The following is a 19,725-nucleotide window of genomic DNA, read 5'->3' as shown; positions in this document are numbered from 1 at the left end:
CCACACACACACGAAAGACTAAAAAAATAGTGCTGGGGGTGTAGCTCAGAGGTAGAAAGCCCCTGGGTGCCATCCCCCGTACTGCAAAAGAGAAAAGAAAGAAAAAGAAAAGAAAGGAAAGGAAAAGAAAAGAAAAAGGGTCTCACAGGGTTGCTGCAAGTCTCACTATATTCCTGAAGCTGGCCTTGAACCTGTGATCCTCCTATTTCAGCCTCCCAAATATTGGGATTATAGGCATGATCCATCATACCCAGTTTAACATAGCAATGATTTTTTGTAGCACTGGGGATGCAACCCAGGGGCATTCTACCTGTGAGCTTCACCCCCAGCTCTATATTTTATTCTTTATTCTGAAACGGTCTCACTGAGTTGCAAAGGGCCTAAGTAGCTGAGGCTGGCTTCGAACCTACACAATCCTCCTGTCTTAGCCTCCCAAATGCTGGGATTACAAGTGTGGGCCACCATGCCCGGCTAATAATTTCTTGACAATAAAACAGAATTCAAATTTTCCCTTAATTAAAAAAAATTTAAATCATGACCTATACCAATCCATGATGCATTCTATCATTCTATCTCCGAGCTTACACTCCCAGCTAAATCACTGAACATCTTTCTAAACTGCTGAGGCTAGCCTTGAACCTGTGATCCTCTATTCTCAGCCTCCCAAGTACTGGGATTCAGGCCCAGCACCCTTCTTGATTTGTTTTACAACACAGTATACTTCTTCAGTGTTGAAGTCCACTTGAATCAGGTATGATCTGACCTGGTAGCTATTCTTTTTTTCTTCTTACAAGTAAAGGACCGAAGTCCAGGGAGATTAAGCCTTCAGGCCCAAGGTCATGTAGATTAAAAGGGAGCTGAAATTCAATTCAGATTTGTTGCCTCCTAAGTATTGCTGGGCACAGAATCTTCAAAGAGAATTCAGTATTTTAGGGTTTGGAGAAAACAAATAGTACTCTGCAATGAGAAATTATAAACTGAAATCGCCTTTAGGAGAAAAATCTTGAAAATCCTTCTGAAATTAGTTAAAGTATTTTTTTTTTTTTTTTGGTGGTACTGGGGGTGGAACCCAGGGGCTTTCTACCTCCGGGCTATACTCCCAGACCCATTTTCTATTTTATTTGGAAACAGAGTCTCACTAAGTTGCTGAGAGCCTCACTAAGTAGCTGAGGCTGGCTTCGAACCCGTGCGATCCTCCTGTCTCAGCCTCCCAAGCGCGGGGATTACAAGCGTGCGCCGCCACGCCCGGCTTAGTGAAAGTATTTTTTTATTTTTCATAGTGATTAAATATGAATGACACTCCAATCTAAATGAAAGAACACTGATACAAGTAGCTCTATAAACCCCTGTGCAAAACAATTCCATTCCCAGCACCTGAAGTTAAACTAAGAGATAAATGACGGTCGGGTGTGGGGTCACAGGCCTGTAACCCAGTACTTGGGGAGAGGTGAGAGAGGAGGATTGCAGGTTGAAGGCAAGCCTCTGCAACTTAGTGAGATCCTGTTTCAAAATCAAAAATAAAATAGGGCTGGAGGTGTGGCTCAGAGGGAGAATGCCCTTGGGTTCCACCCCCAGCACCTCAAAACAAAACAAAATAAAAAGGATGCCCAAAGAGTCCCCTGCATTTGCATTAGTCCACACTCATTAGCAGACCTTGTTCAGGCGCTCTGAGCCTGTGAGAAGTCTGTGAGTCTCCCATCGCCTTCTCTCCAAGCCTGAAACCAACAGTACAAAACTGTCCTTGAAGCCGGGCGTGGTGGCATATGCTTGTAATCCCCAGGCTTGGGAGGCTGAGACAGGAGGATCGCGCAGGTTCGAAGCCAGCCTCAGCTACTTAGTGAGGCTCTCAGCAACCTAGTGAGACCCTGCTTCCAAATAAAATATAAAATGGGTCTGGGAGTGTAGCCCGGAGGTAGAAAGCCCTTGGGTTCCATCCCCAGTAACACACACACACAAAAAAAAACTGTCCTTGGCCTTCAGAGTTTAGCAATATGTGTTATATGGTGATAGAAAGCTTAGGCTGAATTCCTGACTGTGTATTCTGGGCGACCATGTTTCCCTAGACTGTACAAGTCTGAGATGACAAATGGAGTCATGTTAACAGTTTACAGTGGTATTTTTCTTACTTTAATCATTTACTACTAAAATATGACGTTTTCTTTCTTTCTTTCTTTCTTTCTTTCTTTCTTTCTTTCTTTCTTATTTTCCGTCCTTTGGTACTGTAGTTGTTTATATGTTAACACAGGGTCTCACTAAGTTACTGAGACTGTCCTCAAACCTGCGATTTGAGGACAGCCTCCCAAGTACTGGGATTACAAGTGTGCGCCACTACGTCTGGCCTTTACTGTTTAAATTTTTTTTTTTTTTTTTTTTTTTTTTTTTGCAGGTCTGGGGATGGAACCCAGGGGCATTTGACCTCTGAGCTACACCCCCTGCCCTATTTATTATTCTTTATTTTGAAACCCCGGGTCTCACTGAGTTGCAAGGGCCTAAGTATCTGAGGCTGGCTGCAAACCTGAGCAATTCTCCTGCCTCAGCCTACCAAATGCTGGGGATACAAGCATGCGCCACCACGCCCGGCTTATGGTTTTCTTTTTAAGACATTACTTGGTTCTGCATTCTTAGCTATTGAGCATGAATCATTTTAATACAGACAATGTAAAAGCTGGGCATGGTGGTGCACACCTCTAATCCCTCTTGGATGAGGCAAGAGGGATTCTCAGCAATTTAGTGAGGCCCTCAGCAACTTTGCAAGACTCTATTTAAAAAAAAAAAAAAAAGCCAGCTGTGGTGGTGCAGGTTTGTAATCCCAGCATTCCGGAGGCTGAGACTGGAGGTTCGCGGACAGCCTCAGCTACTTAGTGAGGCCCTCTGCAACTCAGTGAGACCCTCTTTCAAAATAAAGAATAACATAGCCGGGCGTGGTGGCGCACACTTGTAATCCCTGCGCTTGGGAGGCTGAGACAGGAGGATCAAGCAAGTTCGAAGCCAGCTTCAGCTGTCTTAAGAGACCCTGTTTACAAATAAAATATAAAATAGGTCTGGGAGGGTAGCCCGGAGGTAGAATTCCCCTGGGTTCCATCCCCAGTACCACCCCCCCCAAAAAAAAAAAAAGTATAACATAGTCTACTACTAAGCCAAGCATGAGAGGGAGGGATGGGAAGGGAGTAGGGTGGGACTGGGCGGGGGCTGGCTGGGTGATGTGTGCATTTATGTCTACACAAGTTATTTGCTTTATTATGATATATAAATACAATGCACCAATATAAAATTTTAAAAAGATTTAAAAAAACAAAATAAAGAATAAAAAATAGGGCAGGAGGTGTAGCTCAGAGGTCAAATGCCCCTGAGTTCCATTCCCCCCCAAATAAAAATAGGACTGGGGTGTAGCTTAGAGGTATAATGTCCCTGGTTCAATCCCAGAAACTAACACACACACACACACACACACACACACACACACACACACACAATCAAAATAAAAGAATTCACACAAAAACAAGTTATTTATTACCAAAAATAATAATTAAGTGAGTCTATGGCACGCTCCTGGATGCAGTGCACAGAAAGAAGACAGGATCTTCTGTGCCTTTAGGAACTGAGGTTTCTTTATTCAGTAAATAATGTTCAGTTTCTGTTTTGTTCATGATGCTATTTAAGTTTTCCATAGTCTAAGGGAGGGGGGAAAATAGCTCAACTTTCCTAATAAGCCAAAGGCCAACTTGCTAAACAAGGACTCGGTTCACACAACAAAGGAAACCCAGAGAAACTTGAGGAGAACGAGGAAAAGAGACAGTCACGAAGCGGAGCAAGCGAGTCAGACATGAAGTTCCTTAGGCAAATCGCTCGTATGATGGTCTAGGAAAGAACGCTCCACTTATGAAAAGGTGCCAGAAAAAGTCCAAAGAGACTCTAAAAGGATAAAAAGCAGGTGAGCGCTTGCCTGGAGCTGGTGGAACAAACGGCAAGTGGGAAAGGAAGGACAGAGATTTGTTTTTTTTTTGGGGGGGGGACAAATGTTTTACATTTGTGGTGATGGTTATAAATCGGGCCAGTTTCCTCAAAATCAGTGGACTGCAGGTTTTAAAGGGGTGAATTTGATGGTATGTGAATTATTCTTCAATAAAGCTGATCATTTAAAAAAATTTTTAAAAGCCGGGCGTGGTGGCGCACGCTTGTCATCCCAGCATTCAGGAGGCTGAGACAGGAGAATTGAGGTTCGTGGAAAGCCTCAGCTACTTAGTGAGGCCCTCCACAGCTTAGTGAGACCCTGTTTCAAAATAAAGAATAAAAAATAGGACAGGAAGTGTAGCTTGGAGGTCAAATGCCCCGGGATTCCATCCCCAGACCTGCAAATAAATAAATAAATAAATAAATAAATAAATAAATAAATAAATAAAATAAAAAAAGCGAAAGGAGGTATATGCAAGACTCAAAAGAGCCCTGTCCTCAGTGGGTCTCCATTTACGTGACTGAGGCCTGGGGCCAAGACCAGAAAGACACAGGCTTTGAAGAAGAGGAGATAGGGGGAATGAGAGGCCTCATCTTTACCCAGGAGGAGCCATGTTTCTGAACTGGGTTCACTTCAAAGCACCCCGGGGGCTCTTGGGGAGGCTGGATGTGGTGAGTGCCAGTTGACAGAAATACACACAGGGTACTAAAGAAGGTTTTAAAAAAGGGAGAGCACACCGTGCTGAGAGGTGTTCTAGAAAAGCCTTTTTGAAGGAAGTGCCACTGGTGAGCGGGTTCCTGCTCCAAGAACGCATTTAGCCAATGTCTCCTGCGATGGCAGAAGGGGACATGGCAGAGGGCAGGGAGGAGCCTGGCGTGGACATGGGCATGCTGGGCAAGATGCGGGCCATAGGGCCACACCTCATTCGCCCAGATGAATGCGGCTTGACTGGGCAAAAATCACAATTGAGGCCCCAACGGGATGCAGCGGGGTCATGTGAGCCTAGGTGAGGGCGCCTGGTACCTTCCGTAGTGAGGGATGCTTGAGGGGCATTGCGCAGAGACGTGGTCCTGTGACAGCTTGGGGGAGGGAGATACTCAAGCAATTCAGACATACCGTCCTGCACCCTCCACTTGACAATTCACAGACAATCCATGCCCCAAAGTAGCCATTGCTGACCGACACACGTGGCGTGATGAATACTTTGGGCCAGGCGGTTCCTCTACAAGACACCTCTGCTCCAGGCACTAGGTGTACTAAAACTCAGCAAACTCAGTGGTGGCCGGGCGTGGCGGCGCATGCTTGTCATCCCAGCATTTGGGAGGCTGGGACAGGAGGATCTCGGTTCATGGACAGTCTCAGCTACTTAGTGAGGCCCTTTGCAAGTCAGTGAGACCCTGTTTCAAAATAAAGAATCAAAAATAGGGCTGGGGGTGTAACTCAGAGATAGAATGTCCCTGGGTTCCAATCCCCAGTATGGCAAAAAAAAAAGGGGGGGGGCTGGAGGCATAGTTCAGAGGTAGACTATCCCTGGGTTCAATCCCCAGTATCAAACACAAACAAACAAAAACTTCAGATTGGAGAGTAGGTTTGGATCAAGAAAATGGTCTGTGCCGGACGTGGTGGCGCACGCTTGTAATCCCAGCATTTGGGAGGCTGAGACCCAAGGATCGCAGTTCACGGACAGCCTCAGCTATTTAGTGAGGCCCTCTGCAACTCAGTGAGACCTGGTTTCAAAATAAAGAATAAAAAATAGGGCAGGAGGTGTAGCTCAGAGGTCAAATGCCCCTGGGTTCCATCCCCAGACCCGCAAAAAAAAAAAAAAAAAAAAAAAGTCTGTAAAGTAATTCTGAGAAGGCATGAGGGTAGTTTAGAAGGTGAGGGCCAGATCCAGGGGAAACCCTTTCAGCTTTGATTCAGCATTCTGCCTTCTCTTGGTACGCACACCCCCAGTGGGCTCTACCTTGCAAAGTGTAAGTCAAAGCTCAGTGAGAGCCAGGCCTGGTGGCACAAGCCTGTCATCCCAGTACTGGGGAGGCTGAGACAGGAGGAGCGCAAGCTCAAGGCCAGCCTCAGCTACTTAGCAACATTCTCAGCAACTTAGTGAGGCTCTCAGCAACTTAGCAAGCCCCTGCTTCTGAATAAAAAATAAAACAGGGTAACTGGGCGTGGTGGCACACGCTTGTAATTCCCCCCGCGCTTGGGAGGCGGAGACAGGAGGATAGCGCAAGTTCGGAGCCAGCCGCGCTGGCTAAAGAGACCCTGTTTCTAAATAAAAAAGTATAAAAATAGGTCTGGGAGTGAAGCCTGGAGGTAGAAGGGTTTCCAGGAACGCCAGTACCACCAATAAATAAATAAATAAACAAACAGAGAAATAAATAAATAAGAGTAGAATGACCCTGTGTTCAATTCTCTTCACCACAAATAGAAAACAAACAAACCTAAAAAACAACAACAACAAAGAAAACCTTGTTAGAGAAAACTACAGTCAAAGGAGACCATCACAGGAGTTTAAATTTCCTGGTTCAGGAAAATTAGCTAACACTACACTATGATAGTTTGGGAATGCAGGTATATCCTGATGTCGGTCATCACTGAAAATCCACGAGACAGTGCCAGAGAGATGGAAACTAGAGAGAGGAATCACAGAATCACACCGGTGAGCTACACACACACACACACACACACACACACACACACACACACACACTGTTCTCCCCTTGAGATGGGTCCTGCCGCATTCCCCGGCTGGTTTTGAACTCCTGGGCTCAAGGGATCCTCCTTCCTCAGCCTCCTAGGTGCTGGGACCTCAGGTGTGCACTGCTGCACCCGGCTCTCCAAAACACACAATTAAGAGGAAAAGCAAAAATGCAGAATGATATATGCATGAAGCTACTGCTCGTGTGCAGAAAGTAAAGGGGACACATGCGGACTTTCACATACACTCTAGAAAGATACCGGCCACCTGGCACTGGGGACGGGGCGGGCTGGGCCAAGGGGCGGGCGCCATGCTTTTCACCTGCATACCTTTGCATTTTGAACTCTATGGACTGGACTATATTATCTTTTGTGTGTGTGGTACTGGGAATAAAACCCAGGGGCAGTCTACCTCCAAGCTATACCTCCAGCCCTATTTTTTATTCTTTATTTTGAAACAGGGTCTCACTAAGATGTGGAGAGCCTAACTGAGTAGCTGAGGCTGTCCATGAACAGCGACCCTCCTGTCTCAGCCTCCCAAGTACTAGGATTACAAGCATGCACACCACACCTGGCTTATATTATGTATTTTTGTGTGTGTGTGTGTGTGGTACTGGGGGTGGAACCCAGGGGCTTTTCTACCTCCGGCTATACTCCCAGACCTATTTTATACTTTATTTGGAAATAGGGTTTCATTAAATTGCTGAGAGTTTACTCAGTATTTGAGGCTGGCTTTGAACCTGTGAGATCCTCCTGTTTCAGCCTCCCAAGCATGGGAATCATAAGCCTGTGCCACCATGCCTGGCCTATTATGTATTTTTTGTGTGTGTGCGATCCTCCTATCTCAGCCTCCCCAGCCCAAGGATTTAGAAGCATACGCCACCACGCCCGGTTTATGTATTTTTTTAAATGATTAAACATTTTTAAATGGAGCTGGGCATGGTGGCACAAGCTTGTAATGCAGCATTCGGGAGGCTGAAACAGGAGGATTACAGTTTATGGACAGCCTCAGCAACTTAGTGATGCCCTTTGCAACTCAGTGAGACTGTTTCAAAATAAAGAATAAAAAATAGGGCTGGAGGTATAGCTCAGAGGTAGAATGCCCCTGGGTTCCATTCCCAGTACTGCAAATAAATAAATAAATAAATAAATAAATAAATAAATAAATAAATTTAAATGTTTACTTGCTAAAATGTAAAAAGTTAAATAAGAAAGAAATTGCAAAAAGATTTTTTTTTCTGGGACTGTGGGTTGGACACAGGGGTATTCTACCTCCAAGCTACACCTCTAGCCCTATTTTTTTTTTTTTTTTTTTTTTTTTGCAGTACTGGGGATGGCACCATAGAAAGGACATTCTACCTTTGAGCGACACCCCCAGCCCTATTTTTTTTTGGGGGGGGGTACTGGGTTCCTGAAAGCCCTTCTACCTCCGGGCTACACTCCCAGACCTACTTTTACATTTTTGTTTGGAAACAGGGTCTCCTAAGCCAGCGCGCGCGGCTGGCTTCAAACCTGCGCGATCCTCCTGTCTCTGCCTCCCAAGCGCGGGGATTACAAGCGTGCGCCACCACGCCCGGCCCTATTTTTGATTCTTTATTTTGAAACAGGGTCTCGCTGAGTTGCAAAGGGCCTCACTAAGTATCTGAGGCTGTCTGCAAACCACGATCCTCCTGTCTCAGTCTCCCAAATGCTGGGATTACGAGCGTGTGCCACCACGCCTGGCCAGATTTTTTTTTTTTTTTTTTTTTTTTTTTCTGGTACTGGGGACTGGACCCAGGTGTAGTCTACCTCCAAGCTATACCTCTAGCCCTATTTTTATTTTTTACTTTGAAATGAGGTCTCAATAAATTGCTAAGACTGGCCTCGAACCTGCAATCCTCCCATTTCAACTTCCCAAGGGAAGGGATATTTAAAGGAATGGCTTGTAAGGAGACAAAGTAAGTACCAGGAGCCAGTATCTATTAATTGGGGGGTTAAATCTCCAAGAGTAAGACAAATTCTGCCCTCGGCCTTTCTATAAGTTTGTTTGACTGAGGAGAAATTGAACCCAGGGGTATTCTACCTCTGAGCCACCTCCCCTTTCCCCACTCTATATTATTATTATTATTATTATTATTATTATTATTACTAATTCAACAGGGTCTTGCTATATTGCTGAGGTTCGTCATGAACCTGTGATCCTTCTCTCTCAGCATCCCAAGTACTAGGATTATAAGCATACCCACCATGCCCACTTTCCATGGGCTTTTATTTCAAAATCCACATACTTAGCCAGGTATGATAATGCACATGTGTAATGCAATACTTGGGAGGCTGAGACAGGAGTATCACAGGTTTGTAACCAGTCTCAGCAACCTAGTGAGATCTTCCAAAACTTAGTGAGATCCCATTTCAAAATAAAAAATAAAGCCGGGCGTGGTGGTGCACACTTGTAATCCCAGCATTTGGGAGGCTGAGACCTGGAGGATCACGGTTCACAGACAGCCTCAGCTCCTTAATGAGGCCCTCTGCAACTCAGTGAGACCCGGTTTCAAAATAAAGAATAAAAATAGGGCTGGGGATGTAGCTTGGAGGTCGAATGCCCCTGGGTTCCATCCCCAGACCCGCAAAAAATAAAATAAAATAAAAAATAAATAAAAAATAAGGCTGGGGGATTTAGTTCAGAAGAACACCCCTGTGTTCAATCCTTGGTACCATAAAAAAATGAATCTATAGACTTGGCTCCTCCCAAAAGTAAGAATGGTTGTGGTGGTAGATTCATCTGTTTAAGGTCACAGGGCTTGGTCATATGTCTGTGCCTCCCTCTCAGCTGACTTGCCTTCAGTCTGGCTGTTCCATTTACTTTGTACAAGTCTTTTCTGTGCCTCGGCATTAAGCTCACATACAATGTCCTACCCTGCACAAAGAATATTAAAAAGTGTCAATTTAAGCTGGGCGTGGTGGCCCATGCTTGTATTTCCAGGATTTGGGAGGCTGAGACAGGAAGATAGCAGTTTCAGGGCCAGCCTTAGCTACTTATGCCCTACAAAACTTAGTGAGACCCAGTTTTAAAATGAAGAATATAGCTGGGTGTCATGACTCACTAGTAGCTGAGGCTGTCCTTGAACCACGATCCTCAGTCTTGAATGCTGGGATTACAAGCGTGCACTACCACGCCCGGCGGATAAGTTTATTTTTATTTATTTATTTATTTATTTATTTAATTTTTTTTGCAGAACTGAGTATGGAACCCTAGGGCATTCTGCCTCTGACCTATACCCCTGGTCCTATTTTTTATTCTTTATTTTGGAACAGGGTCTCACTAAGTTCCAGAGGACCTCACTATGTTGCTGAGGCTGGCTGCAAACCTGTGATCCTCCTGTCTCAGCCTCTCAAGTACTGGGATTACAAGTATGCGCCACCAGGCCCCAGAGTAATGGCTAAGTTTTTTTTTTTTTTTTTTTTTTTTTTTTTTTTGCGGGTCTGGGGATGGAACCCAAGGGCATTTGACCTCTGAGCTACGCCCCCTGCCCTATTTTTTATTCTTTATTTTGAAACCGGGTCTCACTGAGTTGCAGAGGGCCTCACTAAGTAGCTGAGGATGTCCACAAAGCGCGATCCTCCCTCCGGTCTCAGCCTCCCGAATGCTGGGATTACGAGCGTGCGCCACCAGGCCTGGCGTAAAAGCTAAGTTTTTTAAAGGTCAGAGGATGCATGAAAATGGTTAAAAGAATCGAAGAAAACCTGTGTGACATGGAAGATATTCCCAGGAGCCCATCTGAAGGCAATGTCAGGGTAAAAACAGAAGCAATATAGTCAAAGTAATAACAGGATGCCTGCAAGGCATTTAATAAAACCCACCACTCAATCCTAGTAACAGACCTTAAAACAGCAAGAGCAGAAATCACCACCTCCAGCCAACTTTCTGCTTTATACTAATGGCAAACACCAGAAGCACCCGCAGTGAGGTGAGAGAGAGTCAAAGTCACTAGTGTTTAACCCTGCTCGGATCACGCTTGGATCACGCGCAGACTCAGAAAGAACAGGAATAATCGCCTGGATGGAGGAGACACCGGCAACAGACCGGCTGGAAGACACGTGAGAATCCGCTGAAAACCATTAGTACTAAGATGAAAGGGTGAGCCGGACACCAATTAAATATCTAAAATTATCTAGTCAGCTGGGCATGATGGCACAAGCTTGTAATCCCAGTACTTAGGAGGCTGAGACAGGAGTATCACAGGTTCGCAGCCTCAGCAACTTAGTGGGGCTCTCTGCCACTTTGTGGGACCCTGTTTCAAAATAAAAAAATAAAAATCAGGCTGGGGGTGTAGCTCGGAGGTAGAATGTCCCTGGGTTCCATCCCTACTGCTCCCCCGACACACAAATTATATAAACCAAAAATACAATGAAGCTGAGTGCAATGGTACGCACCTGTCATCCCGTACTTGGGAGGCTGAGACAGAAAAATCACAGGTTCGAGGCCAGCCTCAGCAACTTAGTGAGACCCTTGGCAATATATCAAGACCTTGTTTCAGAATAAAACATCTGAAGGCTGGGCGTGGTGGCGCACACTTATAGTCCCAGCATTCAGGAGGCTGAGACCAGAAGATCACGGTTCACGGACAGCCTCAGCTACTTAGTGAGGCCCTCTGCAACTCAGTGACCCCGGTTTCAAAATAAAGAATAATAAAAAAAAAAAAGTAGGGCAGAGGGTGTAGCTCAGAGGTCAAATGTCCCTGGTGTCCACCTCCAGACCCGCAAAAAAAAAAAAAAAAGAAAAAAAAATCTGAGAAAGGGCTGAAGGATCTAGGTTTGAGCTAGATAGAATAACCCTGAGTTCAACCTTTAGTATGAAAAAGAGAGAGGAAGGGAGAAGAAATTAAGAAGGAGGAGTAGGGAGTGCTCCCACCTCTTGACTTCACAGGCTCCCAGGGAGGACCCAGAAAGACGCTGTCCCCAAACCACATTCGACATGTGCCAACACAGAAAGCCCTGGCCTGTTCCAAAGCTCTGCCCAAACCTACACCTCCAGGAAGTGCAGGCTACAAGACTACCAGGCTGTGATGGGGCTGGGAATGTAGGCCTGGAACTCACTAGCAAGTTCATTCCCGCCCAAGGCTAAAACCAGTTCCTGGTCCATCCACAGATAAACAAAGTGTATTCTACTCTACGAAGAGCAGGAGGAACTCAGCCTTAAAGAAGGAAACTGACATACACCCCAACACAGGCGAAGCTTGGGGGCATTATGCTAAGTGAAATTAGTCGGTCACAAAAGGATATATACAGCTTGACCTCATGTATATGTAGACTCTGAATTAGTCACATTCACAGAGAAGGAAGGTAGAAGCAGGAGGCCAGGGGGTTACAGGGAGGAGGAAGTGGAGATCGCCATTCAAGGGCAGCACTGCGAGATGTGCCAGCTCCACAGGGCGCGCACGGGCGAGCCGGCGCTGAGGACCTGGCCGAGGGGAAGGGCCCCATCTCAAAAGCTTTCATCACAACTTGGAAATAAACCAACTGTAGAAAAAACTAGGAAGAGAATGGAAATATGCAGCCTAAAATGTTACTTTTTCTTTCTTTTTTGTGGTGCTAGGGATTGAATTCAGGGGCATTCTACCTTTGAGCTATACTCCCAGTACTATTTTATCTATATATCTATTGTTTTTTTTTTTTTTGCGAGTCTGAGGGTGGAACCCAGGGGCATTTGACCTTCGAGCTACACCCCTGCCCAATTTTTTATTCTTTATTTTGAAACCGGATCTCACTGAGTTGCAGAGGGCCTCACTAAGTAGCTGAGGCTGTCCGCGAACCGTGATCCTCCAGGTCTCAGACTCCCGAATGCTGGGATTACAAGTGCGCGCCACCACGCCCGGCTTATCTATTGTTTTTTTGTTTTGTTTTGTTTTTTAGTGGTACTGGGGATGGAACCCTTCTACCTCCGGGCTACACTCCCACACCTATTTTATTTGGAAACAGGGTCTCTTAAGCCAGCAAGGCTGGCTACGAACCTGTGCGATCCTCCCAAGCACAAGGATTACAAGCGTGCACCACCACGCCCGGCTCAGCCCTACTTTTTATTCTTTATTTTGAAACAGGATCTCACTAAGTTGAAAAGGGCCTCACTAAGTAGCTGAGGCTGTCCAGGAACCAGGACATGATCCTCCCATCCCAGCCTCCCAAATGCTGGGATTACAAGAGTGCGCCACCACACCCGGCTTTTTTTTTTTTTTTAATTTTGAAACTGCGTCTCACTAAGTTGCTGAGTGTAGCCTCAAACTTACCCATCCTCCTGTCTCAGCCTGCCAGGGACTGGGATGACAGGCATGTGCCATGGTTAGCCTCTGTTTTTTCACACATAAGAGGGTGATAAGAATGTTAATAAAAGCCAGGCATGGTGACGCATGCTTGTCATCCCAGCGTTTGGGAGACTGAGACAAGAGGATCCGGGTTCGCAGCCAGCCTCAGCTACTAAGTGAGGCCCTCTGCAACTCAGTGAGATCCTGTTTCAAATTAAAGAATAAAAAATTGGGCTGGGGGTGTTAGCTCTGAGGTAAAATGCCCCTGGGTTCAATCTCCAGCACCACACACACACAAAAAGAATGGGAATAAAGAATCTCCTCCATAGTCTAGCATGCCCGTTATCCCAGTCCTTGGGAGGTTGAGACAAGAGGACAGCAAGTTTGAGGTCAGCCTCAACAATTTAGCCCAGAGGTAGAATGCCCCTACGTTCAATCCCCAATACCACACACACACACACACACACACACACACACACACACACACCGATTAAGATGGTAATTTTTTGGGTGTGTATGTGGTACTAGGAATAGAACCCAGAGGCATTCTACCTCCAAGCTACAGCCTCCCAAATACTGGGATTACACGTGTGCCCGGTTTAAGATGGCAAATTTTATGTGATGTATATTTTACCACAATTAAAAAAGAAATCATCTGGAGAGTTTGAGCTAGTATGCTATATCCAGAATCCATCAGATCCCAGCCCAGCCCAGGCCACTGTCACTTCCTCCCTAGATCAGGAGAATGACCTTCAATCTGGTTTCTCCATCCCATCTGTCCACTCTTGAGAAGCAGTCAAAAGCTGGGTGCAGGGGCGGCTCATGCCCTGTCCTTGGGAGGCTGAGATGGGAGGATCACAGGTTGACAGCCAGCCTCAGCAATTTAAGGATACTCTCAGCAACCTAGCAAGACTGTGTTTCAAAACAAAAAACAAAATAGGGCTGGAGGTGTAGCTCAAAACCAGGCTTGGTGGTGCACGCTTGTGATCCCAGCATTTGGGAGGCGGAGACTGGAAGATCACGGTTTGCGGACAGCCTCAGATACTTAGTGAGGCCCTTTGTAACTCAGTGAGACCCTGTTTCAAAAATAAAAAATAGCCGGGCGTGGTGGCACACGCTTGTAATCCCCGCGCTTGGGAGGCTGAGACAGGAGGATCGCATGGGTTCAAAGCCAGCCTCGGCTACTTAGTGAGGCTTTCGGCAACTTAGTGAGACCCTGTTTCCAAATAAAATATTTTTTTAAAAAAGGTCTGGGAATATAGCCCGGAGGTAGAAAGCTTCTGGTTCCACCCCTATTACCACCAAATAAATAATAATAATAATAATAATAATAATAATAATAATAAATAAAAATAAAATAAATAAATAAAAATAAAGAATAAAAAATTAGGGCTGGGGGTGTCTCTCAGAGGTAGAATGCCCCTGGGTTCCACCCCCAGTACTGCCAAAAAAAAAAAAAAGCCAAAAAATTTCTTTCAAAATGAATTTGGGTCATATCTCTGCTCTGTGCAAAACCCCACAGCAGTTTCTTTTTTTTTTCTTTCTTTTTTTTTTTTTTTTTGGTTGTACTGGGGTTCCTGGAAGCCCTTCTACCTCCGGGCTACACTCCCAGACCTATTTTTACATTTTTATTTGGAAACAGGGTCTCCTAAGCCAGCGCGCGGGGCTGGCTTCGAACCTGCGCAATCCTCCTGTTTCTGCCTCCCAAGCGCGGGGATTACAAGCGTGCGCCACCACGCCCGGCGACCCCACAGCAGTTTCTTATTCCACTCTACCTCTTTTGCAGCCCCGGCTGGACAGCAGACACGCTGGGCGTGGGCTGGCCAGGGCCTTTGCTCCAGCGGTCCCCCTGCTGGAGTGGCCTTTCCCAGCTGTCAACCCTGCCAGTGTTTTCCCCCTCTTCCACATCTTGCTCAAGTAGCCCCATGAAGGTAAGGATCTCTGTCCTGGCTTCTGCCCTATCCCTTTGCCTAAGACTGTGTCAGCTGCATAGTAGATACTCACAAATACTTGTTGAAGCTGGGTGTGATGTGCACTCCTATCATCCCAATACTGGGGAGGCTGCGACAGGAAGGTTGAAAGTTTGAGGCCTGCCTCAGCAACGTAGTGAGACCATGTTGCCAAGTTAAAAAGAAGCCGGGCATGGTGCTGTACACTTGTGATTCTAGTACTTGGGAGGCTGAGACAGGAGGATCGCAGGTTTGTGGCTAGCCTCAACAACTTGTAGGGCCCTTAGTAACCTAGTAGGACTCTGTATCAGAATAAAAGAGCCGGGAGTGGTAGCACACACTTGTCATCCCAGCACTTGGGAGGCTGAGACAAGAGGATCCGGGTTCGAAGACAGCCTTATCTACTTAATGAGGCCCTTTGCAACTCAGTGAGACCTTGTTTCAAAATAAAGAAGGAAAAACAGGGCTGGAGGTTTAGCTTGAAGGTAGAATGCCCCTGGGTTTCATCCCCAAAACCACACACACACACACACACACACACACACACACACAGAGATAGAAAAAGAAAAAAGAAAAGGAAAAATAATAAAATAAAATAAAATAAATAGGGCTGGGAGTGGATCTCAGAGGTAGGTTCCCTGGGTTCTATCCCTGGTACCACACAAATACACCCGCACACACAAACACATACCAAAAAATAAAAAATAAAAATAAAAAGGACTGGGGGTGTAGCTTGGAAGTTGAATGCCTCTGGGTTTAATCCCCAGTACCATTTTTTTTGAATGAATGAATGAATAAAAAAATAAATAAATAAATGAATACCTATAAGAAGGGTTGTTTCAGAAGTCAGGTAATTCAACCATTCCATTCATCTTGGTGGTTTTGACAAGGATGCCACCTGGTGGCAAATTTCTTTACCGCTTTAAGTGGCTTCCCTGGCATCTCATTACCTGGGAGATGAGCATCCATGGAGAGGCAGGGTCGGCCTCCTGAATATGGTACCCTCCCCCCCATTTTCTAAAACCCACATCTATTAGGTTAGACCAGATATACCCAAAGGGCACCTCTTAGAGAAAAGGAAGTTTAGAACTGACTGCAATTCAGATATGGGGTTTTGTATGGTACTGGGGATTGAACCCAGGGGTATTCTACCCAGCCCCCCCCCTTTTTTTTTTTTTTTTGGTGGTACTGGGGATGGAACCCAGGGGCCTTCTACCTCCGAGCTACACTCTTAGACCTATTTTATATTTTATATTTTTATTTGGAAACAGGGTCTCTTAAGCCAGCTGAGGCTGGCTTCGGAACCTGCACGATCCTCCTGTCTCCGCCTCCCAAGCGCGAGGATTACAAGCGTGCGCCACCATGCCTGGCTCCATCTTGATTTTAAAAATATGCCACCTTCAAGCCGGGCGTGGTGGCACACGCTTGTAATCCCCGCGCTTGGGAGGCGGAGACAGGAGGATCGCGGCTTAAGAGACCCTGTTTCAAAAATATAAAACAGATTTGGGAGTGTAGCCCGGAGGAAGGGCTTCCAGGAACCCCAGTACCACACACACACACACACACACACACACACACACACATACACACACACACACACATACACACACACAGCCACCTTTATACTAAATCTGCAGTGGATCCCAGACTTTCTCCACTGTTCCACTGAGCTGCTTATTTTTCTCCAGTTTTAAGATACTTACGACTTGTCCCTTAACTGCCATTTATCAGAATATTCCTGGCTATTGTAGGATATTTATTCTTTTCAACAGTAGAACTATTGATAGTTTGGGTAGGATAACTAGGCACTGTTCTGTGCTGACATCTGGCAGTGCCTCTGCTTTCTACCACTAGGTGTCAGTATAGCCTCCCAGTCCTGACAATCAGAAATGGCGACTTTGCTCCTTGGGTTGTAGGCGAGAAGCCAACCAGACCCCATGGGGAATTTTAGATATATTCAGTATCACTTTATCCATGTTTCTACCCTTAAATTTCCACTGATTTTTTTTTTTTTTTGTGTGTGTGTATGTGTGTGTGTGTGTGTGTGTGTGTGTGTGTGTGTGTGGTACTAGGGATGGAACCCTTCTACCTCCAGGCTACACTCTAGACCTATTTTATATTTTATTTGGAAACAGAGTCTCTTAAGCCAGCGCGGCTGGCTTCGAACCTGCTCGATCCTCCTGTCTCCGCCTCCCATGCGCGGGAATTACAAGCGTGCGCCACCACGCCCGGCCCACTGATTTTTTTTTAAGCAGAATGAAATTGAATTCATAGGATAATTTATCCTCCTGTCTCAGCCTCCCAAGTGGGGGGGATTACCCTTATTACATTTAATATGTTTAATACTATTAATGTAATAAGGGAATATATTAAATACTATTAAATGTAATAAGGGGTCAAATCCCAATACTAGGGATTGATCCAAGGGGCATTCTATGTCTGAGGTACACCTCCAGTCCTATTTTTTATTTTTATTTTGAAATAGGGTCTCACTAGGTTGATGAGAATCTCACTACTTGCTGAACCTGTCCTCTAACCTGTGATCCTCCTGTTCCAGCCTCCCAAGTACTGGAATTACGGGCACGCACCACCATACCTGGCTTAAATGTAATATTTATTATATTTAACTTTCCATTCAAAAACCACGTATTTTCTTCCACTTATTTATGTCTTCTTCAAAGGATGTAGACTTGCTGGGCATGGTGGTACACGTTTGTAATTCCAGCATTTGAGAGGCTGAGACAGAAGGATCGCAGTTCAAGGCCAGCCTCAGCTACTTAGTGAGGCCCTTTGCAACTCAGTGAGACCCTGTTTCCAAATAAAGAATAAAAAATAGGGCAGGGGGTGTAGCTTGGAGGCAGAATGCCCCTGGGTTCCACCCCAGTACTGAAAAAAAAAAGTTTTAATATCTATATATCTATACATACATACATATATACATACATACATACATACACACATATATATATAGTGTGGTGTGTGTGTGTGTGTGTGTGTGTGTGTGTGTGTGCGCGTGATACTGAGGGTGGAACCCAGAGGCTTTTCTACCTCTGTGCTACACTCCCAGACCTATTTTATACTTTATTTGAAAACAGGGTCTCACTGAGTTGCTGAGAGCCTCACTAAGTAGCTGAGGCTGGCTTTGGACCTGGTGGTCCTCCTGTCTTTGCCTCTCTATTCTTTATTTTGAAACAGGGTGTCACTGAGTTGCAAAGGGCCTCACTAAATAGCTGAGGCTGTCCGCAAACCGCGATCCTCCCATCTCAGCCTCCCAAATGCTGGGATTACCAGTGTGCACCACCATCCTAACTCCTATTTTCATTCTTAATTTTGAAACAGGATCTCACTAAGTTGCAGAGGGCCTCACTAAGTAGCTGAGGCTGGCCTCAAACCTGTGATTCTTCTGTCTCAGCCTCCCAAGTACTGGGATTACAAGTGTGCACCACCATGCCTAGCTTCAGTATTGAAAACAGTAAAACTATTATATAAAAACACCAGGTTATTCCCCCTTTCATCCCAAAGTCACATACAATTCCAGAGAATCAACTTTTGAAAACTGAGTAAATTAAAATATACCCATGGAAAAATAATCTGGAATGTGAAGATTTATGAAGAGAGTACAAAATCATAAGTATACGACCCTTCAACACATAAATAACATTCCCATGTTAGACAATTTAACAATATATATATATATTACTTTTTGGTACTGGGGATTGAACCCAGAGACATTCTACCTTCAAGCTTCACCCCACCCCAATTTTATTTCTTATTGCTAGGTTGATGAGATTCTCACTACTTTCTAAGGCTGTCTTCGAACCTGCGATCCTCCTGTCTCAGCCTCCCAAGTCCTGGAACCATAGGCGTGGGCCACCCCACCTAGCGGTCTCTTGATCTGTAAGCACGCACGAGCCCCTTTCACAGCAGGGGCCCCAGAACACTGCACCATCTTGCCTGAATCCTGAGAGAGGACTTCCCACAGGCACGGTGAGGAGCAGCCTCCCTCCCCATCCCAGCTTGCTTCTCCTCTGTCCCCTGCTGCGGGCTGGGACTAGGGATGGACGAGGCCCTGGAGGACTTTGGGACGGCCACGGCGGGGAGGGCCTTGGCTCCCTACCTGCACCACTCCTCGGTCTGCTCTCGGCAAGCTCTGAGATGGCTCCCGAGGTCGCTGTCTTTTTCAGTCTCACGACTCCTGAGGACGAGATGGCGGCTCCCGGCTTGTTGAGCGTGTCTTCGCTGCTGGCCCTCTTGAGCTGCCAGAGAGGATGGAGACAAAGACAGAGGGTAAAGAGACGCACAACCAGGAGGGAGTGCAACCTGCCAACCGTGCAGCTGAGCAGAAAGACAGCGCCCGGGTGTTGATGTGAGCAGATGCCAGCTAGACAAACCTGGTTTTTATTTTATTCTAATTTATTTTATTTGTTGCTACTGGGACTTGAGCCCGGGGGTGTTCTACCTCCAAACGACACCCTCAGCCCCCCTCTTTTAAAATTGTGTGGGTTTTTTTTTTGTGTGTGTGTGTGTGTGTGTGGTACTGGGGATGGAACCCAGAGGCTTTCTATCTCCAGGCTACACTCCCAGACCTTTTTTATACATTATTTGGAAACAGGGTCTCACTAAGTTGCTGAGAGCCTCACTAAGTAGCTGAAGGCTGGCTTTGAACCTGTGCGATCTTCCTGTCTCAGCCTCCCGAGTGCTGGGATTACAAGCGTGCGCCACCACGCCCGGCTAATTTTGTGTTTTGAAACAGGGTCTTGCTAAATTGCCGAGGTTGTCCTCAGCCTTGCAATCCTCCAGTCTTAGCCTCCCAAGTACTGGGATTACTTACAGGTGTGTGTCACCACAC

General features: G+C 45.9%; 1 protein-coding gene across 5 annotated transcripts in view; it reads right to left on the bottom strand.

The window, feature by feature from the left end:
• Positions 1-19,725, bottom strand: part of SPECC1 (sperm antigen with calponin homology and coiled-coil domains 1) — a gene marked incomplete at both ends in the record, with an annotated part of 188,287 nt that overhangs the window by 157,052 nt on the left and 11,510 nt on the right. For all 5 annotated transcript variants that reach the window (XM_080713175.1, XM_080713177.1, XM_080713178.1 and 2 more), the window contains one exon: positions 18,994-19,132. In XM_080713175.1, the coding sequence (XP_080569301.1) occupies positions 18,994-19,132 (139 nt within the window). The remainder of the gene's footprint in view (positions 1-18,993; positions 19,133-19,725) is intronic.

The sequence above is a fragment of the Muscardinus avellanarius genome, assembly GCF_963383645.1.
Source record: "Muscardinus avellanarius genome assembly, chromosome: 16".
NCBI classification, from domain to species: domain Eukaryota; kingdom Metazoa; phylum Chordata; class Mammalia; order Rodentia; family Gliridae; genus Muscardinus; species Muscardinus avellanarius.
This window is presented reverse-complemented; position numbering and strand designations above follow the sequence as displayed.